Here is a 24,671-nt window from a genome sequence, read left to right as displayed (position 1 = left end):
ATACAAAACTGCCCATGTATTGAGGTTTAAAAACCTCAAAATCAAATGTAGAAAGGCAGAAATATTAAATGTATTATTTTTGGATCATAATGAAATAAAAATTACATTTAACAAAGCTTAGATTATTTCCTAAAGAATAAGTCGGTCAGAGAACAAATCTTAGAAATAATCAATAATTTCATTAAAGAGATGCAACAATGAAACAACATACCAAAATTTATGAGATGTGGCAAAGCAGTACTTGGGGAAAATCTATGAAATTCTATGAAAAAAATCAATATTAGACAAACCTTTAGTTTGAATAAATTTGTTAAATTAAAAATTGAATTAAAAAAAGAAGAAAACCAAATAACCAGTATCAAAAAATAAAAAAGGTTTGAAATCATCACCAATGAAGAAGAAATAAAGCAATCATTAGGACATATTTAGCTCAATTATATGCCAATAAATATGACAATATGAGTGAAGTCAATGAATATTTATGAAAATAATTACCTAGATTAACATATTGTTCAGGGGAAAATTGGCTAAATAAATACATCTTTAAAGAGGAAATTAAAGAAGCCATTGATGAACTCCTAGGAAAAAATCCCCAGGGCCAGATGGATTCAGAAGTGTATTCTACTATATATTTAAAGACAACTAATTAATTCCAACACTGGGAAAAACAGGTGAAGGAGTCCTAATAAATTCCTTTTTTGACACAAATAGAGTGCTGATACCTAGCACAGGAAGAGCTAAAATAGAAAGAAAATTATAGGCCAATTCCCTTAATGAATATTGATGCAAAAGTTTTCTACAAAATAACTAGCACATTGATTACAGCAATACATCACAAGGATTATATATTATGATCAGGTAGGATTTATACCAAGACTGCAGGGTTGGTTCAATATTAGAAAAACTGTCAACATAACTGACTATATCAATAATGAAAACAACAGAAATCATAGGATTACCTCAATAGATGGTGAAAAAGCTTTTTGACAAAATGCTGCATTCATTCCTGTTAATAGACAGCACAGGAATAAAGGGAGAGTTCCTTTTCCTAAAATAATAAGCAATATCTATTTAAAACCATTAATAAGTACTTTCTCTAATGGGGATCATTTAGAAGCCTTCCCAGTAAGATCAGGCATGAAGCAAAGATGCCTATTATTACCACTATTATTCAAAAAGTGCTACTAGAAATATTAGTTAAAGCAATAAAAGAACAAAAAGAAATCAAAGGAATTATAATAGGCAATGAAAATACAAAACTATCACTCTTGTGCAGATTATATGATGATATATTTAGACAATCCTAGAGAATCCATGAAAAAAACTACTTGAAATAATTAACAACTTTAGTAATGTTGCAAGATAATTAGATCAACCCACATAAATCATCAGCATATCTTTATGTGACCAATGAAGTCCAGCAGGAAGAGATAGGAAAACAATATAAAATACCTAGAAATCTACCTGCCAAGACAAACCCAGGAACTGTATGAACACAATTACAAAACACTTTTCACACAAGCAAAGCCAGATCTAAACAATTGGAAAATTATCAATTGCTCATGGGTAAATCAAGGCAATATAATAAAAATAAGAATGCTACCTTAACTAATTTATTTATTTAGTTCCATAGCAAACTAACAAAACATTATTTGATAAAGTAAGAAAGAACAACAACAAAATCATCTGGAAGAAGTAAAAAATATCAAGGAAATTAAAGGGAAAAAACACTAAGGAAAGTGATCTAGCAATATCACATCTCAAACTTTTATAAAACACTAATCATCAAAATTATCAGAACTAGTTAAGAAATAGAGTGGTAGATCAGTGGAATAGATTAGGTATATAAGACACCGTAGTAAATGAACATAATGATTTAGTATTTGATAAACCCAGCGATCTCAGCCTCTGGGATAAGAACTCACCATTTGACAAAAACTGCTAGGAAAATAATAGATTACAAACTAGGTATAGACCAACATTTAACACCATATACCAAGATAAGGTCAAAATGGGTGCATGACTTAGGCATAAAAAGTAAAGCAAATTAAAAGAAGGAATAGTCTACCTATCAGATCTATGGGGAAGGGAAACATTAATGACTAAACAAGAGTTAGAAAGCATCACAAAATGTAAAAAGTCAATTTTGATTACATTAAAATAAAAACTTTTGCACAAACAAAACCAATGCAACCAAGATTAGAAGGAAAATAGCTAGCTGGAAACATCTTTATAGCATGTGTCTTTGAAAAAGGCCTCATTTCTCAAATATATAGAGAACTGAGTCAAATTTATAAGAATACAAGCCATTCCCCAATTAATAAATGGTCAAAGCATATCAACAGGCAATTTTCAGATAAAATCAAAGCTCTCTGTAGGCATAAGAAGTGCTCTAAATCACTTTAGATTAGAAAAATGCAAATTATAACAACTCTAAGATACTACCTCACATCTATCAGATTGGCTAATATGACAAAAAAAGGGAAAATGATAAATGTTGGAGAGAATGTGGGAAAATTGGTACACTAATGCACTGTTGGCAGAGTTGTGAACTAATCCATCCATTCCAGAGAGCAATTTGGAACTACGTCCAAAGGGCAACTAAACTGCAAATCCTTTGATCCAACAATACCACTATTATGTCTGTATCCCAAAGAGATCATAAAAAAGCAAAAAGGATGTATATGTGCAAAAATATTTATAACAACCCTTTTTGTGTGGCAAAATATTGGAAATTAAGGGGATGCTCATCAATTGAGGAATTGTTGAACAAGCTATGGCATATGAATGTAATGGAATACTATTGTACAATATGAAACAATGAACAGATAGATTTCAGAAAAATCTGGAAAAACTTTTATGTACTAATGCAAAGCAGAACCAGGAAAACATTGCACACAGTATCAGCAACATTGTGTGTTCAACATGACTTAGATCTTCTCAGCAACACAATGATATAGAAAGTATATCAGGAAAGAAAAGGCTATGCATAACCAGAAAAAGAACTGATGGACTCTGAATGCATATTGAACCATATTTCTTTCACATATTTTATTGTTTTTTTTTAAATTTTTCCCCTTTTTGGTTTGTTCTTTTGCATCTGTGACTAACATGGAAATATGTTTTACATGATAGTACGTGTATATCCTATATTGGTCTGCCTACCTTTTTCAGAAGAGTGGAAGGGAGGAAGGAAGAAAAATTTGGAATTCAAAATCTTGTAAAAATGAATGCTAAATGATAAATGTGGAAATATGTATAGGAGAATTGCACATATTTAAAATATATTGGATTACTTGCTGTTTAGGGGAGGAGAATGGGGGAAGTGAAAAAAATTTGGAACACAAGATTTTGCAAGGGTTAATATTGAAAACTATCTTTGCATATTTTGAAAATAAAAAGCTATTATTAAAAATGAATGCTAAAAATTGTCTTGATATGTAATTGGGGAAAAACACCATTAAAAAAGAAAAAAAAAGATGGGAGAATTCACAGCAATTCAATAAACATTTATTAAGCACCATTTCCTAGATCCTCCAAGTACTGGACACACAAGGAGAATATGAGGCACTTTTGTTCAGTCGTTTCAGCTGTCCACCTCTGTGACCCTCTTTTTCTCCTTATTGTTAAAGATACTTGGGGGGTGGTTTGTCATGTCCTTTGCCAGTTCATTTTACAGATGAAGAAACTGAGAAAAACAGGTTTAAGTGACTTGCCCAGGGACAAAGAACTAATGAGTATCTGAGGACAGGTTTTAATTCAGATTTTTCTGACTCCAGGCCTGACACTATCCATTGTGCTATCTAGCTTATCTTGTATGACATAGTCCCTGCTGGTAAGGAACTGTCAATCTACCAGTGGTGATGAGTGCTTTATTTAAAAAGAATTATCACATGAATTAAAAATGATTAGGTCCATCTGAGAGATAACCAGAATGGTATGAAAGATTCAAAGACAGGGAGTAAGCCCTACAAAAATATTAGCTATAAATGCAAAGTGCAGCCAGGTGGTTCAGGAGATAAAGTCCTGGTCCTGGAATGAGGAGGACCTGAGCTTAAATTTGACATCAGATGTTTACTAGCCATGTGACCCTGGGCAAGTCACTTAACTGTTTACCTCAATGAGCTGGAGAAGGAAATGGTGAACCAGTCTAGTATCTTTGCCAAGAAAACCCCAAATAAGATCACAAAGTTAGAAATGATTGAAATGACTCAACACCAATAATGCAAAAAAAAAAAAAATGCAAATGTCCATCCTCATGATGCTCATATTCCAAAATGAGTGACAACATGCAATCAACTGTATACACACAAGATATATAGACAAGTCCAATGGATAGAATATTGATAATAGGCTTATAGTCCCCAAAGTTCAATCAACAAGTATTTACATGTATGAAACCCCTAATCAAAAGCAGATCCTGATCTCAAGCTTTGTAGGCTGATAAGAGACACAAAGCATTTACTCTTTCATCTTGGCTTTTAAAAAAAAATCACCTGAGATATAAATTATTGCAGTACTCTCTTTACAAATGTTCCCTAGGATCCAGAGATATCCTCTACAAAGCTGCCAAACGGATACTGCCAAGACATGGCAATGCATATGTTACGTCTTTGATGGAGAAACTGAGTTTTCCCTAAAATAAAATGCAAACTCCTCTGTTTGGAAGTCCTTTGGAATCACTGGCTTCCTATAAGATTCCAAGATTTACCTACAGGATGTCCTTTCTTCCTTCCTCCTTTCTTCCCACACAACACCCCCCCCGCCCCCGCCCCAATGTTTCTTTTGTATATTACTTGTATTTGCTGTTCTTCCAATCATAAAATCCAAAATCTAGAGTTGTACAGGAACCTCAGAGTTCCTTTATTTTTCAGATGAGGAAGCTGAGGCCTGGAGAGGAAAGAGGCCATATGGGTTCCTTTGTGTACATACTGTATCTCCCCAAAAGAAGGTATGTTCCATGACATTAGGGAACATTTGTGCACAGAGTAAATGCTTAATAAACTTGTTGATTTGAATGACAAAATAAGGCAAGACACAATAAGCACCAAGTGAGTAGTACATAATAAAGATCATAGGATCTTAGAGAAAAGAAGCTTACATTCTAATATGACAAAATAATGACATGTTGGACATGAAAGGAAGTTTTGGTCTAGAGTCACAGGGATAGTGAGTTGATTCATAGTCAACTGACATGTGCTTTGCAGAAGTAATGGTAGTATTGATTTGATTACAGTGCCTAAAGCAAAAGGTAGAAGAGAAACAGGTGATTCTCATACAACAAGGATTATGGCAATATGACAAAAGTGGTAGACTCCATGGTATTTGAAGTTGGATTACATTAGGAAAATTACACTGATAGGGAAATAACATGAGAGTGTGATCTAATTAAATAGGAAAGGGGAAGCCCTAGGAGGTAGGGAGATTAGTAAGAAGATTCTTAAGACTAAATCCAATTGAAGTGGTTAAGATATAAATTATGATGATGAAACTGGAATGGAAAAGAAAAGCTGGATTTGAAAGATACAGTGAAGGAATAATGGAGGGAATTTCATAACTTAAGACTAGAAGACAGAGAAAAAAAAGGGCCCACATTTCCTAATTCCTTACCTTTGTTTATGATTCATAAGTACCCTTTTGCTTTGAATATCCATTCTTCACATCTGTCTAATTGAAATTCTAAAGGTCTGTCTCAGAGAAATCCTTCCCTGAGTCCCAGTGGATATTCTCTCTTCCTTCATGAATCTCCATAGCACTTTATTCACATTTTTTTTACCTTATTCTATAGTTTTTGTTGTTGTTGTTGAATTGCATTAATCCAGATACTACAAAGTCAGCTCCCAAGAGTCAAGCACTTAGTCACTTTTGTATCTTATGTAGAGATGGCTTGCATAAGAATAAAGTGGTCAGTGAGCATGTGAACAAAACTGAATTGAAAATGAATTAAATTGAAAAAAACTTCTGAGGATATTAACCACCCTGATTCTTCCTAAAACCAAATAAACCACTAGCATCAAAAGAGCCTTAATTTTCTAATTGTATAAATATGTACACATATATTGCATTTAACATATATTTTAACATGTTTAACATATATTTGATTACTTGACATCTAGAGGAGGAGGGAGGGGGAAAATTTGGAACATAAGCTTTTCCAAGAGTCAATGTTGAGAAATTATCCATGCATATGTTTTGAAAATGAAAAGCTTCATTTTTTTTTTAATCTTTACATCTCACCCCTTAATCTTTGCTACAATTCAGTTTAAGCAAGAGCTGAAAAATAGCAATCCAACACATTTTAAAAACTAGCAGATGAAATGATGAGGGAAGTCTAGAAACTCTCTCTCACTCTCTCGGACTTTGAGGGGAAAGCTTGGGAAGCTCCCTCAGAGAAGCTCTCCCCCTGAAAGACCTGCCCCAGGGAATCAAGATAAAGTGGTTTCATTCTGTTATCTGGGTGGGATTAGTTGAATCCAGGACCACTCCTGGACTCCACTCCAACTGGAGTTAGAGACAGAGATTTCTATCCAATTCTACTGAATTGGAGATTAATCAAGGGACATTCATTCAATTCTAAGATTTTCTATTCTGATTCCAACTCAAACTGCTCCCAGCCCCCACCAAGTATTATCCATATAACAAGCTTCCTTCAGTTCAATTCTTTGCAGAGGGCCAAAAGCAGGAATCATGCCAAGGAACCTCTCTCTCTCCTTGACATATATGCCATCTTCTGCCCACTGAAAAGACTTTCTCTTTTCAGCCTTACTCCCTCTTTATCTCTCTTACCTATTTCCCTAACAGGACTGTATTTACCTCTCTGTCAGGATTTCTCTGCTAGATCTTTACTTCTCTGTCCCGACCCTGCCACTAAGGAAGCCAGCCTACAAAAGCTGACTTCTCAGTTTTAATTATAAACTTCTTTTGCCAGTTTAACTTTTTGGGTTCATAAATTCCTTTATGAAGGACCTGCGCCGACCAGGAAGGGGTTCCACAACTCCCTGCTCTGTGCCAAACCTCATCAAAAGGATTATTGTATTTAATAAAGACATCTGAAAATAAAATAATGCAAATGCCCAAACTTTACTTAAAAAAACAAAATAGACACAACAAAATTACGAAAATAGAAAAACCTTTGCCTTGTATCTTTGGGTGAAGTAATGTGTGAAATTTCAATGAACTCATTTTTGATGGTAACATAATATTTAATAATGAAATCACAAAGGTCTTATCAATTTCCTAATTTGTCAACAGTTTCTTCATCCAAAAGATAGTGATATTAAAATTTGTACTATCTTCCTTACAGCACATATAATTAAATTAAATTAAAATAAACAAATATTTATTGTCAGTCTACTGGCATTTACCAAATGCTTATAATGTGTCAGGTATTATGCTAAGCACTGAATATACAAAGAACAATAAATATGGTTCCTACTTTTAAGGAGCTCACATTCTAATGGGAGAAATAATAAGCAAATAATTACATGCATCTAGGATGCAAATAGTACAAACAGAAAGTAATTTTTGAGGGAAGCGAGTAGGAAGAGGGGAGCTGGGAAAAGCTTTCTATGGTATTTGAACTAGTGGAATTTGAAGTAGTCTTGAAGCATTCAAAATTAAACGTGAAAAAGGAAAGCATTCCAGGAATGGAAGATGTTAATACCAGAAAGATATATATATATATATATGTGTGTGTGTGTGTGTGTGTGTGTTTGTGTGTATAGTCAAAACCAAAGTGTTCAAAAGATAGAAAATACGATCAAAGGGAAAGAATGATGAATTAGGGTTCAAATCCTGGAGTTTTTTAATACTTTTTCAATGACTGGGACAAACAACTTCCTGTCTCTTTATCTCTCAGGTTCTTTTTCATGTGAAAAATTTGGATGTTGAAACTTTATGATCTCTTGCAACTCTAAATCTATAATCCTAATACCATGTTAATACACAGGTTTTAAAAATGCAAGCTATACTACAATAGCAGAGAAAATCAGAGGAAAGACTTGTTTTACTTTAGAGGCCACCAAAATATTACTATTCTTAAAGCTTATTTTATGACATCAGATATTTTCAACATAGTGGATCACATGAGAGAAATCTTTCTGTTTTATCAAAATACCTGAATAAGGTGTGAAACAATATCATAGCCAGTATCATCATTACCTATTAGCATAAAATCCACCAGATGCAAAATTAAATGCCTACCATTTATAAAGACCTGCTGCCAGTCAATCTACTTTTCTTCTTGTCTAAGTTTATTTTCTTTCTTGCTTTCAGTTATATTTCATCTGTCTTTTGTGTAAGAAGGTTGGCAAGTCTCTTTATTTTTTATTTGTGTGGCAGTCTTTCTGTTTAAGTGACTCAAATAAAAAAAAAATCCATTCTTGCCAAGTTCGTAACTCCATATTCAGAAATTTCACAGAATTTACTGTTATGAATTGCTTTGGATATGATTATTTTAGCATCACCACATTACTCTGTGTCAAAAGCTGTAATAACTTATGTGTCACACCATAAGCAAGATATAAGGAAAGATTGTAAGAGACAAAAGAAAAAGTATGGCAGAACTGAAACTTTTATTAAGATCTCAGTATTAGATGGAACCTCTGAAACCATCTAATAACTGTGTGGGATTTGATTTAGAGCTCGACCCCAGGCAGTCTGAAACACAGATACAGACACACAGACAGACAGGATAGAGACAGAGGGAGAGAGAGGGAGGGAGGAAAAGGGAGAGGGAAAGGAAGAGACAGAGACAGAGAGAGACAGATAAAGAGAAGGAGGCAGAGAGGGAGGGAGGAATGGAGAGAGGAAGACATAAAAGGAGGAAGGGAAGGAAAAAAAGAGGGAGGAAGAGAAAGAAAGAGAAACAGACAATAACAATACACAGAGAGTCATATTCCTCATCTTGATACAGTAATGTCACTGATTTGTCTATCTCAATATGCCAATGATTATTTTTTGATACACCCTCAACATTCACCCTCAGGCTTGCAATTCATGACAAGGATCTAATAAATTCTTGATTAGTTCAGAATAAAAGCTAGTTACCTTTCAAACTTAATTTATTTGTCGAAATCAGTTTCTTAATTTCCTGTTGGTGACTGGCTCCGAAGTAAAAGTGAAGTAATTTCTTTTCTCTGTGATTTATATTGTGTTTGATGATAAACCTGCTAGAAAACTAATGGCTCAGATTATAATTTTCAACCACACATCACTGGAGCCATGAAGGAAAAATCTGAGATAGTTGGAATGATATATTTTTTATAGGCTAGGTAAGACAGCAGGCATGAGAGACAACATATCTAATGGAATATGAATATGAAAAGATTCAGGATGATCTAAATTTTTTTAATAGCAGCTTTTTATTTGTCAAAATATATGCAAAGATAGTTTTCAACATTCATCCTTGCAAAACCTTGTGTTCCATATTTTTCTCCTTCCCCTTTCCTTTCTCCCTCCCCACCCTTCCCCTTCCCCTTGACTGCAAGTAAGCCAATATAGATTAAACATGTGCAGTTCTTCCAAATATATTTCTACATTTAGATGACCTAAATTTGAATCCCATTACAGTTACTTACTATTTACGTGATCCTGAGCAAGTCATTTAAACTATGATAATTTTCTCACTTAAAAATGGGGATAAATAACATCTTCTTTATGGGACTTGTCAGGATCAAATGACATTTCATATCTATCTATGTATGTTTTGTAAATAATAAAACACTATATAAATATTAGTTATTAATTATTTTTATACAACTTTGGAGAATATGAAACTATTTAGTAGAAGGTAATAATCATTTATATAGACTTTATTACATGCCAAGCACTATGCTTTTTATAAATATTCTTTTTTGATTCCCACAGCAATTCTCTGAAGTAGGTGCTGTTAATATCACCATATAATTGTTGGAAAAAAAGCAGGGGATTAAGAAGTAAGTGACTTATCCAGATTTACTGAAGTCTTCCCCACTCTAGGCCTAATGCTTTCTCCACTGTACCATCTAACTGCCCCAACAATCAACATATTCCATTGCTTTATAATAATTTGTAATATATAGCAAAAGATTGCAGAATCTTCCAAAGTCTTAAGATGTATAATATAGGGAAGAGAGAATCAGATATGAGTGTGGAAGATTTAGGTTTGTATTGCTTACTAGTTGACATTATAATAAATAGCTGACATTTATAATGCTTTATGATTTGCAAGGCCTCTTACAAGTATTATCTATCACATTTACTCCTCACAGATACCTTGTTAAATAAGAAGAAGTATTATTTTCCCATCTTCATAGGTGAGGAAACTGAGGTTTACAAGTTAAATGACTTGTCTAAGATCACTCAGCTAAGTAATGGCAGAAGCTTAATTTGACTCAGGGTTTTCTTATCTCCAAACTAAGCATTTTTCCCACAATTTCTCTGGGTCTTAAATTTTCTTATTGATGCAGTGAGAAAAATCATTCTCTTTCTTCTCCGCACCCTTAGTTATTGGAAAGATTGAAAGGCATAATGTTAGGAAAATTACTGTGTAGATGGAAAATGTTAGCATTGTCATTTTGAACATCAACTTTAATTGTCCAGGATTTTAGGTGTGGAAAATGTTCATGACTGGGCTAAATTGAACTGACTCTACGGCATACACTGGAAATTATGTTTGGAATGAATTCCTGTGCTCAGTTTATTTTCTTATTACTATTCTTCTCCTAAAACCTAAGTCCTGAAAATAAATAAAAGCTAATGAAAGGTTCCAATATGTAGAATCCCATCAATTAGAGCTTTGGTATATGTATTATGGACCAAATATGAAAAAACAAAACAGAACATTTATAATAAATTAAAACCCACCAACAAACTAGTGCTAAGACAATCTCAAGGGAGATTCCATAAACTAAATTTAATGAATCGGGATCATAAAAAATCACTCAATTTAAATTTTCACTTAGGACCTCACTGCATAGAATTTTCCATCCCTCAATTAAAAAAAAAGTGTATTGTGAATGGTAACCTATTATACATTGAAAATGATGAAATGGCCCTCAATCTTGTCCAGCCCCTTTTTGCTACTACAGGGAAGGTGACAGAGAAGGGAGAGAGGAACATAAGAATCACAGTTTTTAGAGTATCAGTGGACTTTAACTTATTGATACTCTAAATGTAAAGTCCTTGCTCTATATATGATCTAACAGACATACTATTGGTGAAAAAGAATTATATCAAAGATGACTTGAAGATTTTCTTGGAGGCAAGGCAAATAAAGGGGCAGGGAGCAGTTTTAGCACACACTCCAAACCCTTCTCAGTATTACAAGAAACACCATTTCATGGGATAGGTGGTCATCTCATATTGTAATACACATGATAAATATTTGGAAAAAGACCAGATGAAAATAACTGCAACTTAATTACTAATACTTGTTGTTAAGACTGGATAGAGAAATTCTATATTCTATATAGACCCTTTATATTAAATCAACATGTACTTTGAATCTTGGTGACTTCAATCCCAAGGGGAAAATAAGGGTATGCATGTATGAGTTGTAATTTTCATCATCAAAAAAACTGCACAGCAATGCAATCACAAATCTGTTTGAGTCTCTAATTGTTATCATTTTGTGTCCTTCTCTGTAAAGTATTAAGTTCTTAGGAGAGTGAATGATTCTTAGTATTATAGTTAGTTCTACAATTGGAAAGGATCAGAACACACTCCAAGTGCCTCATTGGATTCTCTGAAACATGATATGACTGTTGTAGGACTTGAAAACTCTCAGGAATCATTGGATTCTCTGAGACATGATAAGACTGTTGTAGAATTTGAAAACCCTCAGGAATCATTGGATTCTCTGAGACATGATAAGACTGTTGTAGGATTTGAAAACTCTCAGGAATTATTGGATTCTCTGAGATATGATAAGACTGCTGTAGGACTTGAAAGCCCTCAGGAATCATTGGATTTTCTGAGAAATGATAAGACTGTTGCAGGAATTCAAAATCTGCTGGAATCCCTAAACTAATTATTTATTTAGTGCCATACCAATCAGACTCCCAAAAAACTATTTTAATGACCTAGAAAAAATAACAACAAAGTTTGGAAAAACAAAAGGTCAAGAATTTCAAGGGAATTAATGAAAAAAAAATCAAATGAAGGTGGCCTAGTTGTACCAGATCTAAAATTATATTATAAAGCAAAAGTTACCAAAACCATTTAGTACAGGCTAAGAAATAGACTAGTTGATCAGTGGAATAGGTTAGGTTCAAAGGACAAAACAGTCAATAACTTTAATAATATAGTGTTTGACACCAGCTTTTGGAATAAGAACTCACTATTTGACAAAAATTGCTGGGTAAATTGTTAATTAGTATGGCAGAAACTGGGCATTGACCCACACTTAACACCATACAGCAAGATAAGGTCAAAATGGATTCATGACCTAGGCACAAAGAATGAGATTATAAACAAATTAGAGGAACATAGGATAGTTTACCTCTCAGACCTGTGGAAGAGGAAGGAATTTTTGACCAAAGAAGAACTAGAGATCATTATTGATCATAAAATAGAAAATTTTGATTATATCAAATTGAAAAGTTTTTGTACAAACAAAACTAATGCAGACAAGATTAGAAAGGAAGCAATAAACTGGGAAAACATTTTTTACAATCAAAGGTTCTGATAAAGGCCTCATTTCCAAAATATATAGAGAATTGACTCTAATTTATAAGAAATCAAGCCATTCTCCAATTGATAAATGGTCAAAGGAAATGAACAGACAATTCTCAGATGAAGAAATTGAAACTATTTCTAGCCATATGAAAAGATGCTCCAAGTCACTGTTAATCAGAGAAATGCAAATTAAGGCAACTCTGAGATACCACTACACACCTGTCAGATTGGCTAGAATGACAGGGAAAGATAATGCGGAATGCTGGAGGGGATGTGGGAAAACCGGTATGTTGATACATTGTTGGTGGAATTGTGAATACATCCAGCTATTCTGGAGAGTGATTTGGAACTATGCTCAAAAAGTTATCAAACTGTGCATACACTTTGATCCAGCAGTGTTTCTACTGGGCTTATATCCCAAAGAGATTTTAAAGAAGGGAAAGGGACCTGTACGTGTAAGAATGTTTGTGGCAGCCCTCTTTGTAGTGGCCAGAAACCAGAAACTGAGTGGATGCCCATCAATTGGAGAATGGCGGAATAAATTGTGGTATATGGATGTTATGGAATATTATTGTTCTGTAAGAAATGACCAACAGGATGATTTCAGAAAGGCCTGGAGAGACTTACATGAACTGATGCTGAGTGAAATGAACAGGAGCAGGAGATCATTATATACTTCAACAACAATACTATATGATGATCAATTCTGATAGACGTGGCTCTCTTCAACAATGAGATGAACCAAATCAGCTCCAATAGAGCAGTAATGAAGTTAACCAGATACACCCAGTGAAAGAACTCTGGGAGTTGACTATGAACCACTATATAGAATTCCCAATCCTTTTAGGGATTGGGAATTCCCTCTACCTTTGTCCACCTACATTTTTGATTTCCTTCACAGGTTAATGGTATACTATTTCAAAGTCCGATTCTTTTTGTACAGCACAATAACTGTTTGGATATGTATACTAATATTGTATTTAATTATACTTTAACTAACATATTTAACATGTATTGGTCAACTTGCCATCTGGGGGAGGGGGGGGGAAGGAGGGGAAAAATTGAAATAAAAGGTTTGGCAATTGTCAATGCTACAAAATTACCCATGCATATAACTTGTAAATATAAAGCTATAAAACAAAAAACAAACAAACAAAAAAATCAAAATCTGCTGGAATCATTGGATTCCCTAACACACAAAAAGACTGTTGCAGGACTTCAAAAACTTGAGAGGATCATTGGATTCCCTGACATGTGAAGCAATGGACAATACATTAATTTTGGACTATCTCTTGATAGTCTCTTGACTGCTGAAGAAGGCATATGTGTGACTGTTGTTTACATACTCTCCTTCTAGGACTTCTGGAAAGCTTTTACAACTCTATATTGATTCATATTGTTTGTTATATCACTACTTGCATGTACAATTCATGTTTGTTGCACCACATTGAGCCTGCACTGACTGTGGGGAGAGTCATCACTAATAGCCTCTGCATTATATCTATGTGCTTGTGTAATACCTCTCATGCTGATGGGTTTTGCATACCTGTTTCCAATAAGACCCTTCAGCCCAGAAATCCGCTAGCAATCCCCACTTCCTTTTGGTGCTTTTCCTCTCCCTTTCTGAGATGTCAGGGAGGGCATGATCATCTCCTTTTTAGTGCTTTCACCTCCCTTCCTGAGAAGTTGGGGGAGGCGTGATCACCTCCTTTTTGGTGTTTTCACCTCCTTTTGGGGGATCTCACCTCCCTGAGAAGTCAGGGATGGTGAGACCACCTGTGTTCTAAAACAAAAGAAAGTGAGAGATGTAAAGGGCTGAAATCTTGAGTTCATGCACTGAGGTCAGACAATTAAGCACTTAAGGCTAACTACCAATTGGACAATACTCTATTAGCTTGGAAAATGGCCCTCCCCACTATTCTGTGCTGGCTTGATAATTAGTATATATAGATAATTGTAGGAGGAACTAGGGGGTGGAGTAAGACTAGTCAGAGTTACTTCTGCGTAGACAAAGAAGGAAGGTTGTGGAGATTTCATGTCCATCCAATTCATGCCTACCTCTAAAGACCTTTACCAAGGTAAAGAAGCCTATCTTTAAAAGACCTCTAAAGACTTGGTCTTTTGCTTCTCCTGATTCTGGCTGATTCTAAAGTATCCAGGGTGCTAACTTGGTCGTCACACTGATCTTGCCTGATTCTCTGGGAGTAGTGGGGCAAATATGCACACAGCCTGCTTATAAGTTTGATTTGTACTATTAACATTTTCTCTATCACTTTTTAAAGACTAGACAATCAACAAAACAACAAACAAAGCCCTGATTTGTAGGTTTTGCTGATTTCAAAGGTGCAAATGTTCACAATGAACAATTAAGAAATAGTGAGCCAGTTTGTGCTGGCTCCAACATACTCCTAACTAGAAGTCTAGAATCTAAAGGAAACAAAGTCACAATCTTTGAGTGGATGTTAGTAGGGTACGTCATAGTACCAAGATGACATGTATGAAAGAAATGACATAAATCATATCACCATGGAGGTATATGACCAGCAAAAGAGGTAGATAAATCTTGTAGCAATTGTGTCCTTTTGGCATTAAAGAATGAGAGCCTTTGGAAAATTGGAAGTATCTTCTATGGAAGATTTATGGAAAGACATAGATAAGAATCACATGGGTAAGGTGATATGAGAAGGGAGTTTGATTTTCATGGAAAAAGGAAATACAGGGATGAAACCAAGGATCTATTAAAGTATCAAAGAATAAAATCTAAAGTTAAATTAGATTCCTCTAAAAATTAAAAGAGATATCTATTTTTAATTATCCTGGGTTCTATACCATTTCTCCTTAACTGATAAAATAGCTCTGTGAATTAGGACTCATAAAAGAAGAGAAGACTGCAATACTTGGAAAGGCTGAATTCAGTTAGAAGTAAGCCTATTTGAAAGGCTGATTCAAACAAAAAGATATCACTAGCTTATTTATATCATTTTGGACAACAGTGATAATTTGTGTTAGTAAAACTATTTCAAAGGTTTCTATAGAAGTACAAAGAGTTGCTTCCATTTATAACACAAGAAAAAAACGAGTTAGTTTAAGTCATAATTATCACCTTCATAATTATCTAAAGAAATTGCCTTTTTCCTTTATAGTGTATGTTTTACCAGATGAACACATAAAAAGGTCATCATTTTTTGTAAAATACCAGCCTTTTAAATTTTTTAAGTACATGTTTAAAAAGGAGATTTAAAAAATGACAACTAAAATAAAATTACCTTTTAGCTATTAAGTTACCAAATGTCCAAACAAAATATAACATGTTCACACAAATTTTTGATACATGCATTTCCAAGATTTTGTTTTTGCTTGATAAGAATGAAAATCATTGTATATTCCTTTTGTCTTTTTTTTGCTGGTATTACCACGTATTCATAAAGAAAATGCCCAATGGATCATTACTGGAAATGTGAAGAAACCCAAATCAGTGTGAAACAATTATATGTTGAACAGATGTTTGAACAATGAAACAAGAAATGACTCTACTTCCCAAAGAAAAATATGAACTCCCAAATCAGGTATTTTCTTCTCCTTTGAACACACATACCAGAAAAGGCCTCAGCACTGGAAGGCTCTAGATTCCAATCTTTCCTCTGACACATACTAGATGTGTCAAAGTGGGGAAATCATTTAATCTTTTATTAGTCCCTCTAAGCTTATAAGATGGAGAGGAGTGCCTGATCTCAAACACTCTTGGAAATTTCTGGATTGAACTTCTTAATACCAATGAAATACGATTTCATTCATAATTCTATTGCATCAGACCAAATCAAAAGCACATATACAAAATCAAATGCAAAATGGTATCCTGGTGTGGGTGAAAGTGCCATGTGTGAGGAAAGAGAACTTTTATAGGAGGGTACATGACAAAACTAGACCTGCTTTCATTTGATACTTCACTTATATCTAATAACAGTAGGCATTCCCTGCCTTTCGTGTTATATTCCAGTATTCACTCCCCAAAAGACCATTTGCAGAAGTACAAAGGAGATCTTAGATTTTGGAAATAGTGGATTGGATCTTTTAATTTAACAACTCTATTTAGTTTTTAAAGTAAGTATGGCACCATGACTTAATAAGGAATAAACACACCAAATGTATATATTTGCTTATTTACTTACCTATCCATTTATTCATTCATTTGCTAATTTATCAATCTATTTACTTATTTGTTTATTTACTTATCCATCCATCTAAAACTCATCTATTTCTCCATTTATTTATTTCTATTTCTTTGTTTGTTTTTAGACTGGGTGTTTTTTTCTTGTCCAGGTTGGGAATGTAGGTGATATTCCCCACATCCCACTACTGATTAACCTGGGAGCTTTGATCTGCTTTGTTTCCACTTTGAGCCAGTTTGTTTCTTCTTAGGTAACATGCTGGCTCCTGCTCCCTGAAGTTCACCAAGTACCAATATTCAACTTAGTGTGGACACTTGATTGGCCTTGTTGCTGTTTTTGTTTACCAGTATCCAATTCTTAGTGATCCCATGGACCACAGCATGTCAGTACTGTCCACAAGGTTTTCTTGGCAAAGATACTAGAATGGGGTGCCATTTCCTCTTCCAGAAGATTAAGGCAACTGACGTTAAATGACTTGCCCAGAGACATGCAGCTAGTATCTGAGGCCACATTTGAACTCAGGTCTTCCTGACTCCAGTGCCCTATCCATTGAGTCATCTAAGTGTCTCTCTGATTGGCTTACTCCATACAATCAAGAACTCCTAAGCTCAGATCTGCCAGCATCAGCTGTCAACTTCCACACCTCCCTTCTTAGAAGGAATTAAGTTCTTGTGCCACTGAACTTGGCAGCATATATCCCAAAAGACTTAGTGCAGTTTTAAGCTTTAGCAACTGTAAGATTGCACTAAGACTTTTGGAACATCCTGTATTTCTAATATAAATTATTTATGCTTTTGCTTTATCATTAGAGGATGATTTTCTCTCAGGGAAATACAGATTTATGTTTACCCTTCTGGAGTTAAATATTATAGAACCATACCCTATAACTAATATCAAAGGAGACAGGCAGTACCACATATGCTCTGATGCTATAGATTTAGAAAGTATACACACACACACACACACACACACACACACACACATCCACGGTGAACTAGACCAAAAGCATCTCAAAATTCATATTTCAGTTATGATAACTAATTTATCATTAATCTTCTTTTTTAAAAGCATAATTAACAACATCTATTGGGACTGGGTAAAAGTTTATTCAAGAAAAGGTCCAATTGTAAAATATAATATAAACGGATTATAAGCACAGTAGTTTTTTAAAAAAAGTTAAATTTTGCATGTTTTATTTTCTACAGAACTGTCATTTTATGGGTATCTACAAGTCCTGGTGAAGAAACTCCCTTTATCAATGTAAACTAACAAAAATACTATGAGTTAATATCTTGGAAACCTATTGAGACAGTGATATATTAAATGACTTGGACTGGGTCACATAACCAGCATGAGTCAGAGGTAGCGCTTCCTGACTCCAAAGAAGGAACTCTATTATTATGCCATACTACTTCTCTAAAATTTCCATAAAGCTATTAAAAACACAATCCCACAGCAGTGCTAACCAAAGCAAAATGATTAGTAATTCATATTCTATGTACTACAATCACTTCCTAAGTTGGAAAAAAGAACTGGTTATCCATTTGTAAGCAAGACAGTAGAATAACATTAAATTTCTAATATAGCTCCAGGAAGATCAAGGAAGAGAGAACTTGATGCTAACAAGCCATGCTTTGTTGTTTTTTAAAACAAAAGATAAAAATATAAAACTATACCTACATTCTACAAGAGAATAGGCTTACTGTGCTTTGTTCCAAAGGACAGGACCAGGCCAAGAATGAAATTTGGATTTGATATCAGAAAACAAACAAACAAAATATTTCTTAAAAACTGGAGTTTGTCCCACACAGAATGGCTTCCTCAGAAAATGCTGGGTTCCCTCAGTGGGAATTTTAAAACATAAGTTGGAAGACCATTTGTTGCTTCTGCTGTTGTAGACATCCTTTTTAGTGGTAAGGGGTGAGTGAGGAGAAGAGTATGGGCTGGATTGATTGGTCACGGAGGTTTCTTATGATTTCTACTTTCATCAAAATCATCCCTGACTGAACAAATCACTAACCCTGTTTCTTATTCATATGTGAATTGCATTGTACCTTTAGTAATGTGTGAACCTGAACTTTTAACAACTAAGTCAAAACTAGCACTTTTTATGTCTAAATACTTTCTTTTACTCATACCTCAGGAAGCATCTGTTCCTCTAGTGAAAACAATACATTTATTTAATTCTATGATTTTATGTAACAAAACTGCATTGCTTTATAAAATTGTTTTAATTTTGCTGTAATGATAAAAAATACTTTACAAACAAGATTTTTCATAGCGGCCCTTTCTTTTACTAGTTAAAATTAATAAAAAATTTTATTGCAACTATTATTTGGAAATGTTTTCATTGTTGTCCTTAGGAAGTCAGTCATCTGCTAAATTACTTATCTTTATAAACTCTTTGAAAGTTGATATCTATGCAAAATGTATCCTGAAAAAAACAACCTAGAGACAGTTAAGAGTGACAAATGTTTCTTTCACTGGGACAAGTAAATTTGCTTGCCATTTTTGATTAATTGACTTCCCCAACTGGAAATGGCTTCTAGTAAGTTGTATATTTAAGTGTTTGCTCCAAATACAAATTGAAAGTATAGTCTTTCTTTCTTCTTGGGGAAGTACTAGAATGTTGGTAACCCAAAAAAACCCATGCATAAGCATTGAATCCAACCAAAATCGTATATTTGAGGACCAAAATAACTACACCCTTCAAAAAAGCTTTATTTTAATGAACAAAACAGTCTAAACTATTTGTCTCTGATCTGAATTTCAAGTTAATCTTACCATAAGTTTTTCCCCCACATAAAGTTCCAGGAAACCCTTCCAGATTTATGGGCAAACAGGGCTCTTAACCAGATATTGGCAGAAATTAGTCAGGAAACTTGCATAATACTCCCCTTCACCTTTCTGACATCTGGCAAGATGTTTTTTGTTACAAACCTAAATGTAATGCAGGCTTTTAAAAAATGTTTTAAAAAATCCACATTCCTGGTACTATCAAGTGACAAGATATAATTTGACTGTCCCTAAAGGGAAATGTCACATAACTTATAGTTGAGAGTGGAGTTTGTTTCATTACTTTAGATTTATATTTTTAGTATCTAGCACATAGAAAATATTGAATAAATGTTTACTGGTTGATTGCTTGATTGAACTAACAGTTTCATCACACTTTTGAGCAATCTATATAATTTTTAATTTAGCCAACAAGGGAGAAACTATTCCCAATCATAAAATTCAGAATGTAAATTGCATAATTGGAACTCATACTTTGATGCATACACATACACGAATACATGTATGTGGTTGGACAATTTTTAGATTATTGTTTAATGATAAATTAATTGTTTGTCCTGTCATAGTGACTTTCAATATCTCATTGTCATCAATTGTCCAAAAAAGCTAAATGAGACCTAATTGTTTGGCTTCACTATTAACAAAGAGATCCCTCAAGTATTCCAGATTGAATACATATTGAGTCAAATAAAATCTATGATATCCTAAAATATAGTTGTTATGGAAAACAAAGTACTCTAATTAAGTATTATAATATTTATATATTCAAATCTGAAAAATTTTCCCTTGTTTTTCTTACATTTTTCCTTCCTTGCCCTTTCTTTTTTTTTCTTCCTTTGCTTTTCTTATTCTTTTCTTCCCTTGTTTTTCTTTCTTTCTTTCTTCCCTTCTCTGTCTCTGTCTCTATGTCTCTCTTTCTTTTGGCCTCTGTCTCTCTCTGTCTCTCCCTCCTTCCTTTTCCCCCTCCTAAACTGTGATTTTCTGGGGAATGTAATGTGGAAACTCTCCACAGATGCAGATGGATATTTCAACTGTAACTTATAGTAAGCGCTGCCTGAATCTCTGATAAAAAAATAAGTCTTTTGTTTGGTCTCTTGCCAGGACCCACAACACTTCCTGGCATCTCTTAATCATGACCCTATTCTCATACTCTCTCTCTCTACTCCATAAGAAACATGACCTCCACTCCTGGCAATCCTGAGTCTGACAAATGAACCTTCCTGTCTTATCTTACAAAGGAACTAGATCTCTGGGTTGCTTTTGCAGTCTTCTCTCTGTATGGGGGTACCCTTCCCTGACAGCTCTTTATGTAGTCTTTTCCTATTGGAGTGGAAGCTCCCTGAAAGCAAGAACTATCTTACTTGCTTCTATTTGTATATATAATGCTTAGTACAGTGCCTGGAATACAAAGTAACTGCTTAATAAATATTTTCTCTTTTCTGTCAGGAAGGTTAAGTCATTAGCCTAGGGTCACATAGCAAATATGTGTCAGAAATGGGAGAGGAGTTACTAAGTCAACCCTTTTTAGAGACCCTTTAGTAAGGTAAGATGTGGATAAAGAACTAGAATTGGAGTAAGGAAGATGTGATTTCCAGTCCTGATTTAGATACTTACTAGCTATATGATCCTAAGCAAGTCACTTCATCTCTTTCAGGGTCTCAGTTATTAAATGAGGATGGCAACAATAGTTGCCATATAAGTTACCTTTATAGTATTGTGAAAATCAAATGGGATTATACCTGTAGGGACTTTGTAAATATATATTAGCTATTATTATTATGCCATACAGTTTTCCTTGGCTGGATTGTTCCTAGATATTTTAATTTTAAGTGCAAAAATAAGGATAAGAAAAACTTCTAAAATGTCAGATTGACTCAAACTTGTTAACAGCTAAAGGAATATTAATAAAGTCACATGGCAGGAAGGGCTACAACTAGTAATGACTGAAGCATGTATCCATTTGGGGTGTACTAGTAGGGGGAATATGTGGGATGAGAGGGCATTATTACAGATTATTTATTACATTACAGTGAAATGCATTAGGACCAAGATAGCAATTTTCAAACTCTGCTTAGCATTATAAGTTTTAGGTACCAGCTTTGATGGTAGGGGAAAAGTATGTGAGAATCCATTTTGTAATATTTTAAACTAGATTTAGAATTTAGAATTTAACTAAGATTCATACATCCTTTTGCCCATATGAATGTTTATACAAAAAGAACAAAAAAAAAAAAGGACAAAAATCTACCAACTAGGCTGAGCAGCCATCCTCTCCATGTAATCCTTGGCCATATTTCGGGCTTCGATATTCTCGGGATACAGCACACAGAACATTGCCAAGGCACCCAGGTTGTTGCCATAGATTTCATTCCACCTTGCACTGTAATCCTTGGGATCCCAAGGAGGAAGATACTCCAGAGGACTGGACAGCATCATTTGCACTGCTTCAGTCAACCTTGCGGCAATGTGCCGATGTGTACTGGCTGCTCTCCGCTGCAGCTCTTCCACTTCTCCCTTAGAAAAATACAGCATTGGGTGGCTGTCATAGTTGGCATTGATGAAAGGAATCATGACTTCAGGATTCTCGTCAGTGATATAGGCTGCCACAAAATAACACAGATGTATGAAAAACACACTGGGAGCTCCCCGTGTGTGAGTCCTCATTGTGGCATCAGATCTCCAAGTCGCAAAGGCAGCCAAACCATCTTCGAAATGTCCTGAAGGAAGGAAAAAAAAAAAAAAAACAAATCAGTACAGCATGATGGATCACATATGGAAGATAGAATTTTACATACTTTTTAAAGCTGTATTACATGATCCTAAGTTTGGAAGAAAAAACATTGTGACTTTAGATTTCTCTAATATTATAAAAATACATATTAGAAGTAAAGAATATTTTGGAAGTTTATTAATGGCAAATGAATCCTGTTTTTAAAAACTAGAGTCAATCAAATACACTAACCATATGCAGGCATTTTTACTCAAGGTATCAAAACCAATAAAGGAAAACAATAATGCAAAAACAATAAGAGAAAATCTATTTTTTCTCTCCTTTGATACTTTCTCACACAGGAAAGTGTTTTTGTTTTTGGTGGGAGGAGTTAAAACCTCAAGCTACTTCAATGGGAATATGAATGTCTAGAAACAAAAAAGTGGCAAATATTTTTTTAAATGACCCTTCTCTAATTCACTTTTTTCTTATACTGTTTGAACTAATAAATCTTTGAACAATTCAAACAAAAAATAGTATTATGATTAATGTGAAGCAGTAGCAGGACCAGGTGAGCAGAAGGAGCAAAAGATATGGGGGAAAAAGACCTTCCAGTCGTCTTACATTTTGCTTCTTGATGTGTAGTTTTTGATCTAGGAATCCTGACTTCCTGGCTATTCACAAACAAGATATTCCATCTCTTAGTACTGAGCATTCTCTATTTGGTCCTCCCATGCCTGCAACCTCTCTCTTCTTAACTCCATCTACTATTAGTTCCTCCTAACTCTCAAGAAAAATCCTATCTTTTACAAAAATTCTTCTTGAATCCCTTTTAAGCTAAGGTCTTTAACAGGTCTCAGTGATCAGCAATCTGGCCATTGGACTGAGATGGCTCTGGGCTAGAAAGTAAGGCTGGTGACTGTACAACCCTCCCTCACTTAAAACACTTAAATGTAATTCACATGTTTGTCAAGGCATTATCTCCCTGACTTCACAGTGGATGGTTTTGAAGAATTAAGGACAAACAACAAATTTTCTCAACCTATCTTAATTCTAATACATTCCTTCTATTTCCTATTCCTTTCCTATTCCTTTTTTGTAAACATTTGTTGGCTTATCATCTTCCTCATTAGGTTATAAGCTCCTTGATCATAATTAATCACAAAATAGATAATTTTGATTATATTAAGTTAAAAATTTTTTGTACAAACAAAATTAATGCAGATAAGATTAGAAGGGAAGCAATAAATTGGGAAAACATTTTTACATTCAAAGGTTCTGATAAATGCCTCATTTCTAAAATATAGAAATTTAACTCAAATGTATGAGAATTCAAGCCATTCTCCAATTGATGAATGGTCAAAGGATATGAACAGACAATTTTCAGATGAAGAAACTGAAACTATATATAGTCATATGAAGTCATTTGGTGCTCCAAATCACTACTGATCAGAGAAATACAAATTAAGACAATTCTGAGATATCACTATATCCCTCTCAGATTGGCTAAGATGACAGGAAAAGATAATGATGAATGTTGGAGAGGATGTGGGAAAACTGGGACATCGATACAATGGAACTGTGAACAGATCAACCATTCTGGAGAGCAATTTGGAACTATGCTCAAAAAGTTATCAAACTGCACAAACCCTTTGATCCAGCAGTGTTACTATTGGGCTTATATCCCAAAGAGATCTTAAAGGAGGGCAAGGGACCTGCATGTGCAAAAACGTTTGTGGCAGCCCTTTTTGTAGTGGTGAGAAACTGGAAACTGAATGGATGCCCATCAATTAGAGAATGGCTGAATAAATTAAAGTATATGAATGTTATAGAAAAAAATATGGCATGTTACAGAATTATTGTTCTGTAAGAAACAACCAGCAAAAACAACCAGAGAGGGCTGGAGAGACTTACATGAACTTATGCTAAGTGAAATGAGCAGACCCAGAAGATCATTATACAGGGCAACAACAAGATTATATGATGATCAATTCTAGTGGACATGGCTGTCTTCAAACCAATTCCAATTGTTCAGTTATGAAGAAAGTCATCTACACCAGAGAGAGAGGATTGTAGGAACTAAGTGCAGTTCACAACATAGCATTTCTACTCTTTTTGTGTTATTTGCTTACTTTGCTTCACTTTTTCTTTTGTGTGGCATGATAATTGCATAAATATGTATGCTTATATTGGAGTTAACATATATTTCTACTATGGTAGTTCTACACATATATTTTGAAAAATCAAAAGCTTTAATTAAAAAAAAAAAGATTATAAGCTCCTTGAAGGCAGGGGCTATCTTTTGCATATTTTTGCATTCTCAGTACTGAGCAAAGTGC

General features: G+C 34.3%; 1 protein-coding gene across 2 annotated transcripts in view; it reads right to left on the bottom strand.

Annotated features, from left to right (window-relative positions):
- The window catches only part of DSE (dermatan sulfate epimerase), a 93,899-nt gene that overhangs the window by 30,124 nt on the left and 39,104 nt on the right, over window positions 1-24,671 (bottom strand). The window contains exon 2 of one of the 2 annotated variants that reach the window (XM_051997576.1): window positions 21,871-22,339. In XM_051997576.1, the coding sequence (XP_051853536.1) occupies window positions 21,871-22,286 (416 nt within the window). In that variant the 5' untranslated portion in view covers window positions 22,287-22,339. Of the gene's footprint in view, window positions 1-21,870; window positions 22,340-24,671 lie in introns of those variants that run through there. The other variant, XM_051997577.1, reaches the window with a different exon arrangement.

Source organism: Antechinus flavipes, chromosome 4 (genome assembly GCF_016432865.1).
Source record: "Antechinus flavipes isolate AdamAnt ecotype Samford, QLD, Australia chromosome 4, AdamAnt_v2, whole genome shotgun sequence".
NCBI classification, from domain to species: Eukaryota; Metazoa; Chordata; class Mammalia; order Dasyuromorphia; family Dasyuridae; genus Antechinus; species Antechinus flavipes.
The sequence above is the reverse complement of the archived record's forward strand: the minus strand, read 5'-3'. Positions and strand labels throughout refer to the sequence as shown.